At 43.2% G+C, this 18,688-nt stretch overlaps 1 protein-coding gene across 1 annotated transcript in view; it reads left to right on the top strand.

Annotated features, from left to right (window-relative positions):
• Window positions 1-18,688, top strand: part of LOC127157370 (rootletin-like) — a 29,695-nt gene that overhangs the window by 1,857 nt on the left and 9,150 nt on the right. Inside the window, exons 4-31 of the mRNA XM_051100604.1 lie at window positions 2,345-2,536; window positions 2,613-2,672; window positions 2,746-2,840; window positions 2,921-3,086; window positions 3,159-3,265; window positions 3,354-3,581; window positions 5,782-5,872; window positions 6,001-6,087; window positions 6,184-6,357; window positions 6,450-6,649; window positions 6,726-6,908; window positions 6,988-7,132; window positions 9,524-9,670; window positions 9,830-10,060; window positions 10,133-10,326; window positions 10,404-10,531; window positions 13,094-13,263; window positions 13,346-13,525; window positions 13,597-13,731; window positions 13,817-13,960; window positions 14,029-14,267; window positions 15,638-15,797; window positions 15,880-16,047; window positions 16,149-16,584; window positions 16,656-16,822; window positions 17,981-18,101; window positions 18,172-18,335; window positions 18,408-18,623. Of these exons, the coding sequence (XP_050956561.1) occupies window positions 2,345-2,536; window positions 2,613-2,672; window positions 2,746-2,840; window positions 2,921-3,086; window positions 3,159-3,265; window positions 3,354-3,581; window positions 5,782-5,872; window positions 6,001-6,087; window positions 6,184-6,357; window positions 6,450-6,649; window positions 6,726-6,908; window positions 6,988-7,132; window positions 9,524-9,670; window positions 9,830-10,060; window positions 10,133-10,326; window positions 10,404-10,531; window positions 13,094-13,263; window positions 13,346-13,525; window positions 13,597-13,731; window positions 13,817-13,960; window positions 14,029-14,267; window positions 15,638-15,797; window positions 15,880-16,047; window positions 16,149-16,584; window positions 16,656-16,822; window positions 17,981-18,101; window positions 18,172-18,335; window positions 18,408-18,623 (4,728 nt within the window). The remainder of the gene's footprint in view (window positions 1-2,344; window positions 2,537-2,612; window positions 2,673-2,745; window positions 2,841-2,920; window positions 3,087-3,158; window positions 3,266-3,353; window positions 3,582-5,781; window positions 5,873-6,000; window positions 6,088-6,183; window positions 6,358-6,449; window positions 6,650-6,725; window positions 6,909-6,987; window positions 7,133-9,523; window positions 9,671-9,829; window positions 10,061-10,132; window positions 10,327-10,403; window positions 10,532-13,093; window positions 13,264-13,345; window positions 13,526-13,596; window positions 13,732-13,816; window positions 13,961-14,028; window positions 14,268-15,637; window positions 15,798-15,879; window positions 16,048-16,148; window positions 16,585-16,655; window positions 16,823-17,980; window positions 18,102-18,171; window positions 18,336-18,407; window positions 18,624-18,688) is intronic.

Here is an 18,688-nt window from a genome sequence, read left to right as displayed (position 1 = left end):
AATCACAACATTTTTGGCTAAATTGTTTGACCATACAAACAAGCACATTAAATCTGGAGATTCTATTTTCAAAACAATTTTAATTCACAATCAAACCTTTTCTGAAAAACCTTTTGTTGCTAGGGTTTTTTAGGTTGGTAGTAAAGAGTTATCAGTGGTTGCTATGGTGTTTCAGGCAGTAAAATGTTGGTTACTAGGGTCTTTTGAATGGGTGTTAAGGTCATCTGGTTGTTGCTAGGGGGTTATGGGTGGTTGCTAGGGTCTTTTAAGTAGCTGGTAAGGAATTATGGGTGGTTGCTAGGGTCTTTTTGATGGTTGCTAAGGTTATCTGGCTGTTGCTAAGGGGTTATGGATGGTTGCTAGGAGTTACAGGTGGTTGCTAGGATGTTTTCGGTAGATAGTAAAGAGTTGCGGGTGTTTGCTAGTGTGTTTTAGGTAGTAAGTAAAAAGGGTGGTTGCTAGGGTCATTTGGATGGTTGCTAAGGTCTTCTGGGTGTTGCCAAGGAGTTATGGGTGGTTGCTAGGGTCTTTTGGATGGTTGCTAAGGTCCTTCTAGTTGTTGCTAAGGAGTTATAGGTGGTTGCTTGGGTGTTTTAGGTTGTTAGTAAAAAGGGTGGTTGCTAGGGTCTTTTGGGCAGTTGTTAAGATCTTGTGGTTTTTACTAAGGAGTTATGGGTGGTTGTTAGGGTCTTTTAGGTAGTTAAGAGTGGTGGCTAGGGTCTTCTGGTTGTTACTAAGGAGTTATGAGTGGTTGCTAGGGGTTTTTAGGTAGATAGTAGAGAGTTATCAGTGGTTGTTAGGGTGTTTAAGGTCGTTAGTAAAAAGAGTGGTTGCTAGGGTCTTTTGGATGGTTGCTAAGGTCCTTCTAGTTGTTGCTAAGGAGTTATGACTGGTTGCTAGGGTCTTTTAGGTAGATAGGAAAGAGTTATGGGTAGTTGCTTGGGTGTTTTAGGTTGTTAATATAAAGGGTGGTTGCTAGGGTCTTTTAGGTGGTTGTTAAGATCTTGTGGTTGTTACTAAGGAGGTGTGGGTGGTTGTTAGGGTCTTTTAGGTAGTTAAGAGTGGTTGCTAGGGTCTTCTGGTTGTTGCCAAGGAGTTATCAGTGGTTGTTAGGGTGTTTAAGGTGGTTAGTAAAAAGGGTGGTTGCTATGGTCTTTTGAATGGTTGCTAAGGTCCTTCTAGTTGTTGCTAAGGAGTTATGACTGGTTGCTAGGGTCTTTTAGGTAGATAGGAAAGAGTTATGGGTAGTTGCTTGGGTGTTTTAGGTTGTTAATATAAAGGGTGGTTGCTAGGGTCTTTTAGGTGGTTGTTAAGATCTTGTGGTTGTTACTAAGGAGGTGTGGGTGGTTGTTAGGGTCTTTTAGGTAGTTAAGAGTGGTTGCTAGGGTCTTCTGGTTGTTGCCAAGGAGTTATTAGTGGTTGTTAGGGTGTTTAAGGTGGTTAGTAAAAAGGGTGGTTGCTATGGTCTTTTGAATGGTTGCTAAGGTCCTTCTAGTTGTTGCTAAGGAGTTATGACTGGTTGCTAGGGTCTTTTAGGTAGATAGGAAAGAGTTATGGGTAGTTGCTTGGGTGTTTTAGGTTGTTAATATAAAGGGTGGTTGCTAGGGTCTTTTAGGTGGTTGTTAAGATCTTGTGGTTGTTACTAAGGAGGTGTGGGTGGTTGTTAGGGTCTTTTAGGTAGTTAAGAGTGGTTGCTAGGGTCTTCTGGTTGTTGCCAAGGAGTTATCAGTGGTTGTTAGGGTGTTTAAGGTGGTTAGTAAAAAGGGTGGTTGCTATGGTCTTTTGAATGGTTGCTAAGGTCCTTCTAGTTGTTGCTAAGGAGTTATGACTGGTTGCTAGGGTCTTTTAGGTAGATAGGAAAGAGTTATGGGTAGTTGCTTGGGTGTTTTAGGTTGTTAATATAAAGGGTGGTTGCTAGGGTCTTTTAGGTGGTTGTTAAGATCTTGTGGTTGTTACTAAGGAGGTGTGGGTGGTTGTTAGGGTCTTTTAGGTAGTTAAGAGTGGTTGCTAGGGTCTTCTGGTTGTTGCCAAGGAGTTATCGGTGGTTGTTAGGGTGTTTTATGTAGTTAGTGACAGGAGTGGTTGCTATGGTTTTTTGGATGGTTGCTAAGGTCTTGTGGTTGTTGCTAAGGTGTTATGTGTGGTTGTTAATGTCTTTTGAAGTGAGTCACTTGCTGCGACAAAAATCACATACTTCCCTACTAGATGTTATGCAAAAAAATGTGCGCCAAAACAGTAGTTTGTCTGAATTTATAGTATTGGAAACTTTTAACTATTGTAATCATTTCACGAGTACTAGTGCTGACTGACTCTATAATCAGCAGTAATGGTGTCGTGTGTGTAGTTGGAGCAGGCGCTGCGTTTGGACGCGGGCGAGGAGGGACTGGACTCTCCAGAGTCTCGCAGTCTGGCGCAGCAGAACGTAGATCTGCGCAGACGTCTGGACGAGGAGCAGGCGGCGTATAAGCGCAAACTCACGGCGTATCAGGAGGGGCAGCAGAGACAAGCGCAGCTCGTACAGAAACTACAGGCCAAGGTACAAACACTGATCTCAAGCGCTCGCTGCGCCCGCGTTCGCTCGGACCGAACTCATCTGTGTCGTGTCTGCGCAGGTCCTCCAGTACAAGAAGAAGTGTGCGGATCTCGAGCAGACGCTGCTGGAAAGATCCACCGTGAGTAGACAGAATTTGTGTCATGTGATTTGTAATCAGTAACAGATTATAATGTGTAAGTGTGTCGCCGTAGGCTCAGTGTGACAGTAACGGCCACCGGCGGGACGAGGATGAGCCGAGCAGCGAGCTGGAGAGCGCCCTCATCCGGCTGGAAGAGGAACAGCAGAGGTGCGGCGCTCACTGAACTAATGCTAGCGTACTTATAGCTGCAGTGTTAGCGTGTGCTAAACGTGTTTGCGTGTGCGCAGGAGCAGCGGCCTGTCCGCCGTCAACGCTATGCTGCGGGAGCAGCTGGAACAGGCCGGACTGGCCAATGAGGCGCTCAGCCAGGACATCCGCAGACTCACGGCCGATTGGACCAAAGCCAGGGAGGAGCTGGAGCAGAGGGAGTCTGATTGGAGGAGAGAGGAGGAGGTGGGCGTGGCCGTCCGCATCACTGAAACCCGCATGAAAAGTGTCTGAGTTTGACGCGGTGCGTTTGTTCAGTCTTTCCACAGTTACTTCAGCAGCGAGCACAACCGTCTGCTGGCGCTCTGGAGGCAGGTGGTGGGCTTCCGCAGATACGTGTGCGACCTGAAGAGCGCCACCGAGAGGTCAGACCGCGCCACTGCACCCGTGAACACCACGCTGCAGCTGAAGCACAGGAAACACTGACGCTGTGTATGTTTGTCTGTCCGTCAGGGATCTGTGTGAGGTGCGTAACGAGCTGTCGTGCGCGGCGCAGAGCGTGCAGCTGCAGTGCGTGAGCGTGTGCGCGGCCCTGCGCAGTCGTGAGGACGGGTCTGCGCTGCTGCTCGAGAGAGAGACGGGTCAGAGACTGCAACTGGAGCAGCAGCTCAGAGAGACGGTGAACGAGATGATGACGCTGCAGGCCAAGAGCGACTCCGAGAGAGCCGAACTCAACACACGGTCCGTTACTGCGCACAACTACACGCTCACTAAATTAACTAGTGATCCGAAGGGAGCCATGTACAACAAAGCTGGTTAAGATCTAAACTTAAACATGTTTACTATATTAACAAGTTCTATGAACAAAGCCCTGTATAATAAGTCTAGTAAAAGTCTAAATAATGCATGTTTACTAAATTAACTAGTTCTCTGAAAGAAGCCCTGTATAATAAGGCTATTTAAGGTCTAAATAATGTGCGTTTACTAAATTAACTAGTTCTCTGAAAGAAGCCCTGTATAATTAAGGTGGTTATGGTCTAAATGTATACGTTTACTAAATTAACTACTTGTCTAAAGGAAGCACTGTGTAATATGACTGGTTACAGCCTAAAATTATACATGTTTACTAAATTAACTATAGCTGTCTAAAGGAAGCCCTGTGTAGTGAGGCTGGTTAAGGTCTAAATTTAAACAGGTTTACTAGTTGTCTAAAGCAAGCTAGTTAAATTAGCCTTGTATAATTTAATAAAAATAAATCTCTTTTCTTTATTCAGAGTTGATCTGGACAAGTACATGGAAACTATGAAAAGCTCTGTTCATCATAAAGTAGTCAAAACTGCTTCTGTGTGTGTGTCCTCTAAAGGTGTACGTTTATTACTTTTTGTGAAATATAATTAACCATGGGTTTACTACAAAAAAAACATGGTTACATGGTTACAAATTATGATAAGCATTGTTATTTTCATAAGGCATTTGTATTTGTGTATACTTCATTACTTATTTCTTTGTTTTGTTTTTATAACTGTACTGTATTAATGGCTTAATGTTTTATAATATTTAATAATAATAATAATAATAATAAAAAGAAAACAGAAAAAAAGATTCGCCCTCCAAAGTTCAATCGGAGCGCGAAACATTTAATTCACGAAATGATTCACAAACCTGCTCGGAAGTGGCGATCTGAATTAAAACATTCACAATACGTGAAGTTCTGATCTAAATGTTTTGCGATCCGCGCTCCTAAATCCCACCTGTTTAATCATTCACGAACCATCATGTTAGATCGGGTCTTCTAAGCGCGAATCGCGAATCATCCAATACCCGAAATGATTCGCGAACCTATTCCGAAATTCCGATCAAAATCAAAAGATTGGCGATCCGCGCTTCTAATGATTCATGAACCATCATTTCAGATCGGGTCTTCGAAACGCGCAAAACATCCAATTCCCGAAATGATTCGCGAACCCTTTCCGAAGTTACGATCTGTATCAAATGATTTGAGAACCATCATTTCAGATCAGAGCGCGAATTGCGAATCATTCAATTCCCGAAGTGATTCGCGATTAGAGAACCTGCTCCAAAGTCCCTTTCTAAATAAAAAGATTCGCGATTTGAAATCCCGATCTGAATCAAAAGAGTCGCGATGCGTGAACCGATTGGAGCGCTTCGAAACAGTGAATCACTTTGCGCCGTAGGTAAAATGATTAGGAGTTTCGAAAAGCTTAATTTCACCCATCACTAATACGTGCTTTTTAAAATCAGGAAAAGGAATGGCGCTTTTAATTTGATCTGTTTTTGCTAGTGAATCACTGAATGATCGAAGTCACGAGTTTGAATCAATCAGAGCGATTCCAGTGTAAATGATTCACTCAATTGATTCGGTTTGTCTGTTCCTCAGGTTTTCGCGTCTTCAGTCATGTTTACACGACACTGTCAGTACTACTACTGGTTTAGCTCGCTAGTTTGATAAAATTAACTGAAATAAGCGAAACAAGTATGGTGTTTACAAATGAAATATCCATATTTCCAACACAAATCTGCTCCATATTGAGGTGTGGTAACCGGTTTACTGCTAACTAGTGAAACACTCCATTAATATGACGAGCTGCAGCTCAAAATACATGTTAGATGGAAACATTGTGCATTATGATGGAGTTTGTAGCTTAATTCTACAGTTCAAAAGGAATCATTTGAAATCATCCAGTCATCTCACAGCATTCAACACAATCTGACATTTATCAGTGTATATTGTAATAAATATTTGAGTAATGATTGTTGTATGTGACTGTATTAGTCTATTATGGCATAAACTCAGTATTGGTTTTCTTAACCATCATTACCAATCATCATTTGTGTCTGCAGTGTTGTAAGTGCTGGTTGAAGTTCATTCATTTAATTTCTTAAAACATTCTGTGTGTGTGTGTGTGTGTGTGTGTGTCAGGCTTGTGGATGCAGTGAGAGAGCTGGAGCGTCTCAAGGCTCGTGTGGAGGACAGAGAACAGGAAGTCACAACACTCAACAGGAAACTACAGGTACACACACACACCCCCCTCTGTTTAAAGTTGTCTTCTAGCAAAGACCCGCCCACTTTGACAGGTAAAGCGACCAATCACAGATCAGACGTAGCAAGCGCATATCAACAGCAGATGTGTGTGTACAGGATCAGAGGAGTCTTGAGGAGACAGAAGTTCATTCAATGAAGAAACACACTGCAGCACTGCAGAACACACTCCGAGACATCACACAGGTACAACACACACACACACACACACACACACACACACACACGATTCACTGGTTCATGAGTTTATATTAATATGTGTGTGTGTGTGTGTGTGTGTAGCTGGTATTGTCTGACAGTGACGGTGTGGACGAAAACACTGAAGAGTCTCTGCTGCCACTGCTGCGCTCTTCATCATCATCATCATCATCATCATCATCATCAGCAGCCGTGATCCCTGACAGCTGTCTGTCTGCACTGCGCTCCACTCTGACCAGCAGACAGATACAACTACAGGTACACACACACACACACACACACACACACACACACACACTCAGACCGTCTCCCGTCTGTGATCTGATGTTCATCAGTGTGTTTGTGCGCAGGAGCTGCGTGAGCGTCTGCAGTCTGCGCAGTCTTCGGTGCAACAGCTGCGCAAGCAGCAGGGGGAGGCGGAGTCAGGCCGGCGGGAGGCGGAGCTCCGCGTGCAGACGCTGCAGGCAGAGAGAGACGAGGCTCAGCAAGAGAGAGAGACCGCTGTGAGAGATCGAGACCGACTGAGACAGGAGAGAGACGCGATGAGCAGGTGAGACGCGTCACACGACCTGTCAGTCACACCGAGTCACGTGACCGGTGACCCAACCTGTCTGTCTCTCCGTCAGCGAGAAGGACGCGGTGGATAAGGCCGCGCAGGCGGCGCAGACGCAGGTGCAGCTGCTGCAGTTGGAGTGCGACAGGCTGCAGCTGGCCGTCACGTCTGCGCAGAGAGAACGCGAACACGAACGGGAGGAAAGAGACGCCGCCGCGCTCGAGAGAGAACGAGCACGAGCCGAGACCGACAGAATGTGAGTCTGACGTGTTTGTGTTTGAACGAAGCGCGAGTGTGTGACGCGTTACTGACGAGTGTGTGTGTGTGTGTGTCAGTCAGCAGCTGTGGGAGGAGTCAGAGCGTCGCGCCTCTTCACTGCGCGCTGAACTGGCGGCGCTGAGGGAGTCTCTCCAGCAGGGGGCGACAGACCGACAGCTGATGGAGGCCGAGAACAGACAGCTGAGCGACGCACTCAACAGGGTCAGACACACACTCACTGTCACATGTAGCCAAGACTATTCAAACTCCAGCTGTCAACATTCAGATTTAAACTCCCAGAATCCCTCGAGATTCAAGATCCCTGTTTACACTAGTGCGTTTTCATTTTAAAGCAGTGTTTTAAAATAAAAACGATCCTCTTCTACACTGGCGTTTCAGAAATGATCTCCATCCACACTACACGACCGAAAACGCATGTCACATGACCATTCATAATGCGCGTGATGTTATTGTTTACACGGTCATCAACGATATGTTGAGTGAATGTGAAGGTCTCCGAAAACATCAGAGTAGTGTAAATGACAGGTCTAACCGTAGGGAGAGTCATGCGTTTTAAAACGAAAACGCACTAGTGTAAACGTAGATTCAATCAGATTGAGGTTTCCTTTTCATGTACTACATTTCACATCATTTAAGCTTCTGATATATCTGATATTACTAATATATCTGACTGTCAAACCTAGAAACTAGCCTAACACATGTTAGCAATGTACTAATTCAAGCTAGCAATATGCTAAGCATGTATCAGTGTGCTAAAACATGCTAGCAATGTGTTCGTTAACAACATGCTACCTATATGCTAATTGTGCTAACACTATGTTAGCTTTATGATAATTGTGTTAGCAACATGCTAATTATGATAAAAACATGCTAACTACATGCTAATCATGTTAACAAACATTAATCATGCTAGAAACACGTCAGCCACATGCTATTCATGTTAGCAACACGCTAACTACATATTAATGCTGGCGACATATCGATCATGCTAGATGTATCAATGTGGTAAAACATGCTAGCAGTGTGTTAAGTCATGTTAACAATATGCTAGCTTTATGTTAACCATGCTAACAATATGTTAATCATGCTAGCAACATGCTAATCATATTATAAACATGCTAGCAGTGTGTTAAGTCATGTTAACAATATGCTAGCTTTATGTTAACCACGTTAACAATATGTTAATCATGCTAGCAACATGCTAATCATATTATAAACATGCTAGCAGTGTGTTAAGTCATGTTAACAATATGCTAGCTTTATGTTAACCATGCTAACAATATGTTAATCATGCTAGCAACATGCTAATCATATTATAAACATGCTAGCTACATGGTAATCATGCTAACGTTAATCATGCTAGAAATACACTAGCAACATGCTAATCATGCTAGAAACATACCAGCAACATATTAATCATGTATCAATGTTAAAACATGCTAACAATGTGTTAAATCTTGTTAACCATATGCTAGCTATATGCTAACCATGTTAGAAACATGATAGCAACATGCTAATCATGTCAACAACATGTTAACTACATGCTAATTATGCTAATAACATGTTAAACATGCTAGAAACACGTTAGCAACATGGTATGTTAGTACCATGTTAACTACATACCAATCATGCTAGAAATATGTTACCAAATGCTAAACATGCTAATTATTATAGAAACATGTTAACAACATGATAATCATGCTAGCAAAGTGTTAATCATGCTAATCATGTTATAAACATGCTAACAACATTCTAATCAGTATAGAAACATGTTAACATGATGTTGATTATTTTAGCAATATGTTACCTATGCTAGAAACATGCTAGCAGCATGCTAAATACATGCTAGTCATGCTAACAACACACTAGTAACATGTTATAAACATACTAGCAACATGCTAATCATGTAAGCAACATGTTAACTACATGCTATTCAGGTTATAAACATGCTAACTACAAGCTAATCAGTGTAGAAATGTGCTAACATGATGTTAATCATGTTAGCAGTATTCTAACTGCATGCCAATAATGCTAGCAATAGGTTAGCAACACATTAACTACATGCTAATGATGCTAGAAACATTTCAGAAACATGCTAAATACATGCTAGTCATGCCAACAACACATTAGTAACGTGTTAAAAACATGCTAGCAACATGCTAATCATGTTATCAACATCTATATTTTCAAACATGAAGCCTTTACAACCGCTTTAATTCAATTCAATTCAAATTTATCTGCATAGCGCTTTTCACGATACATATCATTGCAAAGCAGCTTTACACCAAATTAACGTTTTTACAATGTATGTAGTAGTAGCTTGATGTACATATGGCAGACATGTGTGGTAAAGATCAATTAATGACGTAATCAAACAGCTTTAAACTTCCAGGCTAATCTTTCTCAAGCCAACCTACAGTTTGTCTTCACAGACATTTTGAATTTATATATTGTCACGTGTTATAGTCTGGTCAAATTGTGCAGCTGATGGATTACAATTTCTGTCCAAACAATAAAATGCAATTGATATTTTCCTCTAATACTGTCTAGTAATCATATTTCATGTGTGTGTGTGTGTGTGTGTGTGTGCAGAGCGGCAGCAGTCACACTGAACTCTCTCTAGTGCTCAACAAGCTTCATTCAGAGGAGTCGTCACTCAGAGATTCTCTCGCTAAGATGAGCGGCATTAACGAGAGTCTCGCGCAGGACAAATCTGACCTCAACAGCCTCATCGTACAGGTCCTTAAACTCACACAATCACACGCACACATTGAACTCCTGGAACATGACGTTTCAGAGTATATTAAACATGAAATGACTTGACTTTCATTTGGTGAAGAGTAAAGGTGTTTCAGTCACAAATCAACCTTTTCTATTGGTCGACTGAATGATTGACAGCTGGAGGAGGAAAAGAGTGTGTTACTGTCTCAGCGAAGAGAAGCGGAACAGGAGAAACTGACCATCAGAGATGAGCTCGTCCGCTCCGAGCAGGACCGACTGGAGCTGGACTCCGTCCGTCTCGCTCTCCACCAATCGCTGCGGGAGTCTGAGCTGGCCAGGGCGGGGCTGGAGGCGGAGCTTCAGTCCTTGCAGGCCGACAGAGCCAAACTCCAGGACAGAATCACACAGGTGAGTCTCTCCCTCTCTCTCTCCTTCTGTCCCTCATAAACCGTTTCTGATGTGCTGCTGTCAATCAAACAGCTGATTGGTGAGGTGGGCGCTTTGGAGGCGGAGCTCGGTTCTCTCCGCGGCGAAGGAGACAGGCAGAGCGGCGCTCTCGAGGAGGCGGTGCGTGGGCGGGCGGAGCTTGTGCGAGAGAGGGCGGGGCTTCTGGTTCAGCTGACGGCGTCGGAGAGAGAGAACGCCGCCCTGACGGAGGAGCTCGCCGCCTTCAGGTGAGACGATCGTTTGTGTCAGGATAACAATGCGTTAATATACACAAGCGTGTTTCGTTAACGGTGAGCGCGCGCAGGACGGAGCGAGAGAGTCTGGAGACGAGCCTGTTCGAGCTGCAGCAGCAGATCAATCAGATCGAGTCCCGACGCGAACAGCTGGAGTCAGAGAACCAGAACCTGAGACTGCGCACTGACAGCACGACAGGTACACGAGCTGTGAGATTGGCTTGAGAAAAATTCAAATTTGAAATCCAAGAATCCTTTGAGACTCAATGAAGCTTCTATTTCTAATCCATTTAAACTCATTCAAACTTTCACTCTAATATTTCTCTAATATCTCACTAGCCAAGCTTAGCAACTAGAAAATCATGCTAGAAACAGACTAGCAACTTGTTAGTAACCTGTTAATCATGTTAAAAACATGTTAGCAACATGTTAATTAAATGCTAATCATGCCAGAAACATGCTAGCAACATGCTAGTAACATGCTAATCATGCTAGAAACAGACTAGCAACATGCTAGTAACTTGTTAACCATGTTAAAAACATGTTAGCAACATGTTAATTAAATGCTAATCATGCCAGAAACATGCTAACAACATGCTAGTAACATGCTAATCATGCTTGTAATATGCTAGTGACATGCTAATATTAGTAACATGTTAATCACATTACCAACATGCTAATAACTTGCTGGTCATGCAATAAACATTTTAGGAACATGCTAACAACATGCTAATCATGCAAATAACCTGCTAATCATGTTAAAAACATGCCTGTAACATGCTAGTAACATGTTAATCATGCTAGCACCATGCTAGTAACATGTTGGTCATGCGAGTAACATGCTAATCATGCTAGCAACATGCCAATAACTTGCTGATCATGCTATAAACATGTTAAGAACATGCTAGCAACATGTTAATCATGCTAGCAACATCGTAATCATGCTAGTAACTTTGCTAATCATGTTTAAAAACATGCTAGTAACATGCTAATCATATTAGTGACATGTTAGTAACTTGTTGGTTATGTTAGAAACATGCTAGTAGCATGCTAATCATGCTAGTAACTTGTTAATCATGTTAAAACATGCTTGTAACATGCTAGTAACATGCCAGTCATGCTAACAACGTGGTAATCATGTTAGCAACATGCTAAAAACTTGCTGGTAATGCTAGAAACATGTTAGGAACATGCTAGCAGCATGATAGTACCATGCTAATCATGCTAATAACCTGTTAAACATGTTAGAAAAATAGTTAGGCCGTTTCTCAATACCAAGTACGCAAAGTTCGGACTTGCGTCCTTTGTAGTTCGGACTTGGTAGTTTGACTTGGGAGTACGAACTCCCGAGGACGGGAGGACGCAAGTCGTGTAATTCTGCAAATGGAACAGCAGTGTACTTGATAACGTCAGTCAGCTCGCCTTTTCTACTCCGGTTATGTTCACTGTATGTATTTACAATACGACGAAATATGATATCAACCACCACTGCCTATTTTCGTTTTAATTTAACCATATTAATAGCTGCAAAAATGTAGTTCAGGGAATGTACAACATTACAGTGAAACGAAATGTTATATCAAACAACACTGCCTCTTTTCTGTTTCTGTATCTAAACATATTAATAGCGACAAAAATGTTCTTCACGCAACGCGTACACGCATTACAATAAAACGAAGTGATATCAAACACCACTGCCTCTTTGTTTTCTTCAAAACATTAACCACAACCCTCTTTTCGTACTCATTAAAAAAAATTAAAACATATTAATATGTGATTTTAGATCTTTACTTTATATATAATAAAATGAAACATGACAAGCACAGCTCTGCCTTTTTTGTTAAATGTCAGTTTTAATTAACAATATTAGCCATTATAAAAGTATAGGTATAACGTATAAAAGACGTATGTAATCGGAAATGAAGACAAAAACAATTCAGTCGAATGCATGCTAAAAAGTCAGCATTGAATTACGATTGATAAATAATTTATGAAGCATAACTTTGATAAGATTCACGAGACCATTAATAGATTAACGAGACCAAAAATTAACTGTTAGATTTACCCAAAACGAATTATACCTCTCGATTAACCACTACAGAGACGTGAGGACCAGCGGCAAACGTCAGAAGGACTAGCCGTGGTGAGGCTCTCTCTGCGGGACACATGACCACTGAGCACCCGGTGTTCGCCTGGAACTCACATGTCCGAAATCGGCGAAACAAATTTTCAAATAGGCGCGGTCTTTGTAAATAAACTGCAGATTTGAGTTTTAAACAACGACATTCTCGCCTGAAATACTCTGAAAACTTCATTTCATGACACAATAACAGTAATATTTTGAAAATTATGCGGGATTTCGCCTCCGCCATTAACGCTCGCTGATTGGTGCGAAATGCATTCTGGGATACATGGCTGCTCAAGTTCGCACAAGTCTCCTCTTGATGCATCCTTGATAACAGGGGCGGAGCAAGAACACATCCGGGGATTTGAACTGTACTTGGCCAGATGTGAACTTTAAATTGGAACAGTACTTGGGCGACGACTGATGACGTTTCACAAGTCCGCCAGAACACAAGTACAGACAAGAACAACATACTAATCATCTAATATATCTATATAAAGTTCAAGTTTAATATAAAGCTTCAAACATTCATGCCAGTCTTTCTCAAACCAACCTAAAGTTTGTCTTAACAAATGTTTTTTATCTAGTTTTATTTTACAATAGCCTGATCGTGACGTTGAGTTTGTCTGTGTTTAGCGGAGCTGAAGCGTTTGCGCGCTGACAGAGAGACGGTTCTGTCTCAGAGCGAGAAAGAGAAAGACGCGCTGAGAGACGCGCTCACGGCCGCTCAACAGGAGGCGCAGCGAGCTCTGCGTACCGCCCTGTCCGACCACCAGGAGGAGCTGGAGAGACTGACCAATCAGAAGGTCGTACGAGCACTTGTGTATTTGTCACACGCGACACGCGTTTGAGTCGCACACATCACGCAGTATCATGTGAATCCTGCAGGAGGCGCTGCGCTGCAGTCTGGAGGCCGAACGGGAGGCGGCGCTGCGGCGCGTCCGAGAACACCTGGAGGAGCAGACGATCCGTCTGGAGAAGGAGCGCGACGAGCTTCAGGAGGAGCTGCGTTCCCTCCAGCGCGACCGGGACCAGAGTCTGTTACAGGCCGAGACGGACAAACAGCAGGTGAGGCTCGCGCTGGACGCTCACGTGCGCCCGTGTCGTTTGTGTCGTAACCCGTCTGATGGCGTGTGCAGGCGCTGTCCGTGAAGGAAGCGGAGAAGGCGGTTCTGTCGGAGAAGGTGAGCTCCCTACAGGCCGAGCTGAGCACTGCAGCGCTGGAGCTGGAGAGACTGAACCGGGAGACGGCGCTCCTCAGAGACCAGGAGCGGGTCAGTGGGCGCGTATGTTTTTATGCACAATGCAAAGATTTTATGTGCAGCATCACAAATGTATAAAGTTTAACTGTGTCTCTAGACTGCAGCTGCGGCTCTAAACGCTGAACTGCAGGAGCTGCGCAGTCAACTGCAGGACGCGGCCGGCGCACACGGACGTGAGCTGCGCAGACTGCAGGAGAACTGCGCCGACCAGCAGACGCGAGCGGATACGGCGCTCAGCGAGGTTTGTGTTTGAAACTTTTGAAACGTGCCTGAAAAGTAGGATGTGTAATTGTGATTTCTCTCCCGCAGCTGGAGGAGTGTCGCGCGCTGCTGTCGTCCAGCGAGGAGAGCCGTGACGGAGCCAGACGAGACCTGCTGGAGATGGAGAAACGCTTGTGCCAGATACGGGACGCGGGGGAGGGGCACAGGCGAGAGGGGGTGGAGCTACGGCACTCCCTCAGTGATGTCAGCAAGGAGAGGGACGCTCTCAGCCAATCAAACGTGCAGCTGAGGGAGGCGCTGAGAGCGGCGGAGAGCGAGAGAATCAGGTGATGAACGACTGAACAAACTCTGTCAGTCCATGGAAGCTCATTTCTGCAACCAGATTTTTAAAAAAAAACAATTCATAGAAGAAAAGTTTGAGTTGTGTGATGTAAACTTTGAATTGTGACGTTTAAACTCAGAAATCACAAGATATAAATTCACAACTCTAAGAAGTGCAAAATATAAGCTCACAATTTGTGAAAAAAAAGTGAAATTGTGAGAAGTCGCAATTTTATTCTGTGGCAGAAACGAAAAAAAAATGAATTGTGAAAATGATCAAAATGTAAAAAGTCAGAATTGCAAGCTGAAAACTCAAAGTCAAAATTGTGAGATGAAAACTTCAAAAAAGTCAGAATTACTAAGTCAGTATAACAGTATAGTATACAGTATAACAAGATGACAACTCAGAAAAAAATCAGAATTATGAAATGAAAATTTAAAAAGTCAGAATTGCTAGATGAAAACTCAGTCAAAATGAGATTAAAATTTGAAAAAAGTCAGAATTATGAGAGAAAAACTGGAAAAAAGTCAGAATTACAAGACTGAATTACAAGATTTTCAAAACTTGAAAAAAAGTAAAAAAGATTTGAAAAAAAGAGCTGAAAATTTGAAAAAAAAAGTCAGAATTGTCAAATGGACATTTAAAAAAGTTAGAATTATAAGATAAGAACTTGAATAAAAGTCAGAATTATGAGATGAAAACGTAAAGTCAAAATTGTAAGATAAAAGTCAGAATTACAACATGAAAGTAAAAAGGTGGTATAACGAGGAAAATGTCAGAATTACGAGATGAAAACTGGAAAAAAGTCAAAATGATGAGATTTGGAAAAATTTGAAAAAACTCATAATTTCAAGATCAAAAAAAGCATCAGAATTATGAGGTGAAAGCTTGAAAAAGGTCAAAAATGTGAGCTGAAAAGTCAGAAGACAGAATTATGACAAAAACAAAAAAGTAAAAAGATCAGCATTTGAGAAAAGTCAGAATTGCAAGATAAAAATATTTTAAAAAAAAATTACAAAATGAAAATTTTAAAAAGTTAGGATGAGATGAAAACTCGAATAAAAGTCAAAATGTCGAGATGAAAACTTTAAAAAAAAAAGTCAGAATTTAAAGGTGAAAATTAAAAAGGTGGTATAACAAGATGAAAACAAAAAAAGCCAGAATTACAAGACGAAAACTCAAAAAAAGTCAAAATTATGAGACCAAAATTTGAAAAATGTCGAAATTGTGAGATGAAAACTTGAAAAAGTCATCATTTCGAGATCAAAATTTAAAAAAAAAATCAGCACGATGATCTGAAAACTTGAAAAAAGTCAAAATTGTGAGCTGAAAAGTTCAAAAACTTTACTGTGACTTCACTGTGCTTGTTTTCAGTGTGAAGCGCGTGTGTGAGGAGAAGGAGCAGAAGGTGTCTCTGCTGGAGGAGAATCTGGCGTCTGCGCAGAAGGAGGTGTCGGATCTGCGCAGCTGTCTGCGTGAGGTGGAGAGGTCCAGACTGGAGGCGCGCAGGGAGCTGCAGGAGCTGCGCAGACAGGTCAGACTGAAGCGTGTGAACGCGTGCGCGCCGAGAGCGAAGATGAAGAGCTGCCGTCTGACGTGTGTCTCTCTGTCGTCAGGTGAAGGTTCTGGACGTGGAGCGCGAGCAGAAGGGGAAGCAGCTGGCCGAACTGCAGGCGCGTCTGTCGGTGGAGGAGCAGAAAGACGAGGAGCGAGCCCGAGAACTGATCTCGCTCAAACAGAGACTCGCCGACAACGAAACTAGCAGGAGCTCTCTTCAGAAAGAGGTCAGATCGGCTTTAAATGGAAATCATGTATTAGTCGTTCATGTGGGGAAAAATGATGAAATACATCACATAATTTTTGATCTCCGTCTGTGTGTCTGTAGCTGTCTTCTCTACAGCGGCGTCTGAGCGAGAGCGAGTCGTGCTGGCGCGGTCGCGAGCGCGAGTTGGCGTCTCAGCTGCAGGAGGCTCGCGGCTGCGAGAAGAAGCTCCAGGACGAGGCGCGTAACCTCTCGGTGCGAGCTCAGTCGGCCTGCGACGCGTCTGCGCAGATGCAGCTGGAGCTGAGCGAGGCGCAGGGTCGTCTGGCTGCGACGGAGGCGGAGCTGTCGCGTGCGGAGGCGTCCCGCAGGGATCTGGAGTTCAGGCTGTGCAGCCTTCAGTCGGCGCTCACGCGCACGCTGGGCATCGGGGCCGGTGGGCGGAGCGGCAGCAGGGGGCGGAGCCCGGCAGGCTCCTCCCCCTCCTCTCTGACCTCAGGGATGATGTCTCGCCACCGGAGCGTGTCTCCGCTGCACTGCTCGCTATCGCCATCCAAAGGTCAGATTGAGTGAAATCTATGTAATAGAGGTGTTTTTGGTCTGGAGCATCATTTGTCTGCTCTCTGTCAGACGTGGCAGGTAACGTCACTCCTGATAACACCATCGTGTTGCGGCCGCTGTCTCCAGAGAGGACGGACGCCCCGCTGCCCGTCGCCCTGCCGGAGCTGGACCCGGAAACCCTGCGCAGCGGCCTCAGAGACTTCCTGCAGGAGCTGCGCGAGGCTCAGAGAGACAGAGTAACGCAGTACACTCACACCTCACACCAACAGCCAGAACTATCACCATTACAATAAATATAACAGTAAACGACAATAACTATTAAGATGACTATAACAATATTATGACGACTGCAAAAATATAATTACGACAACTTTATAAAAATAACTGTAACAATAACAATTGTTATAAAGATAACTATAACTATTACGAAACTATAACGATAATTGTCAATATATAAGAGTAGTGATAGCTATAATGAAAATTGTTATGACAATTAATATTGATGACAATAAAAAAAACAATAACTATAATAACAATATAACTATACCAACAATAACTATTATGATGCCTATAACGATAATTACTATGACTGCAACAAACTATTACGATAACTATAAGTATAAAGATAACTACCACAATAACTATAACAGTTTTTATGATAACTATAGCAATAATGATGACAACTATATTGATAATGATAAAAACAACTATAATAACTATAACTATTACAGTATAACTATAAGCAACGATAACTATTACAATGACTAACAATAATTATGACGATTGCGAAAATATTAATATTACGACAACTTTATAAAGATAACTGCGACGACAACAAATGTTATACTATAACTATTACAGTAACTGTAATAATAATTGTCAAATATAACAGTAGTGATAACTATAACAATAATTGTTTTGACAACTATATTGATGACAATAAAAACAACTATTACCATATAACTATAAACAACAATAACTATTACAATGACTATAATGATATTGCTAATATTAATACAACTATTATAAACTATTAACAATAATAACAGTAACAATATCAGTGTGTGATTCAACGATATCGTTCTTCTGTGTCGTTATAGATGTGATGTAGACTTTGCTATTCTTTTAGAGACAGAACAACAATTAAAATTGTATTGTTATAGTTATCGATATAGTAAACGTTATAGTTGTGGTTTGGACTTTTCACTGTTTTCTTAGATTTTTATGGTTATAGTTATCAGTTGAGTTTTTGTCTGTGGTTTCTTTGTGGGAGCTCCGCCCACTGTCAAACCTCATTGGTCCAAAATTCTGCTCTGCTGAATATTAAACATTAGATATCTTCAGATTGGCTGTGATAGTGTGCATCAGTGATCACGTGATGTAAACGTGTGCAGGACGAGGCGCGGGGTCAGCTGGGGTCACTGCAGAGGGAACTGGAGGAAGTGACGGGAGAGAGAGACTCCGCCCACCAGCGCCTCATTCAGCTACACCACACGCTACAGGAGAGCCAAGAGGGTAACGCACATCCGTCTTCCACAGATTCAGCTGTTTTCTGGAGACGCGTGTTGATCGTGTGTTTGTGCAGATAAGCGTGCGGCGGACGAGAAAATGTCGTCGACTCAAGCTCTGCTGCAGCAGCAGGAAGAGTCCCTGCGGAGAGCGGACCGAGACCGACGAGCGCTAAACGAGCGAATCAAAGAGCTGGAGAGACTTTCGCTGAACACCGAGACTGAGCGCAAGCGCGTGGAGGTGCGTCTTATTTCATTTCGGCTAACCTCATCTAGAAAACACTAGCGCTAACGCAGACGTCGCCCCCCGCAGGAGCATTGCAGCAAGCTGCGCGGCAGCGAGGCGCGTTTGGAGGCGGAGCGTCGGCGGCTGCGTGAGGCTCTGGAGGCGGCCGAGGGGCGTGGCACACGGGTGGAGCTGGGGAGGCGGAGTCTGGAGGGGGAGCTGCAGAGACTGAGACTGAGTCTGGCCGAGAGAGAGATGGAGATCCAGACGGCTCACGACCGACACGACAGCGCCATCAAACAGGTCCTGGGCTCAAACTACAGCACAACCTGATTCGTCACTCGCGCTGTGGTCGCTGCTGATCGATT

Source organism: Labeo rohita, unplaced genomic scaffold (genome assembly GCF_022985175.1).
Source record: "Labeo rohita strain BAU-BD-2019 unplaced genomic scaffold, IGBB_LRoh.1.0 scaffold_106, whole genome shotgun sequence".
Classification (NCBI taxonomy): Eukaryota; Metazoa; Chordata; class Actinopteri; order Cypriniformes; family Cyprinidae; genus Labeo; species Labeo rohita.
Note: the sequence above shows the minus strand (reverse complement) of the source record. Positions and strands in the feature narration are given on the sequence as shown.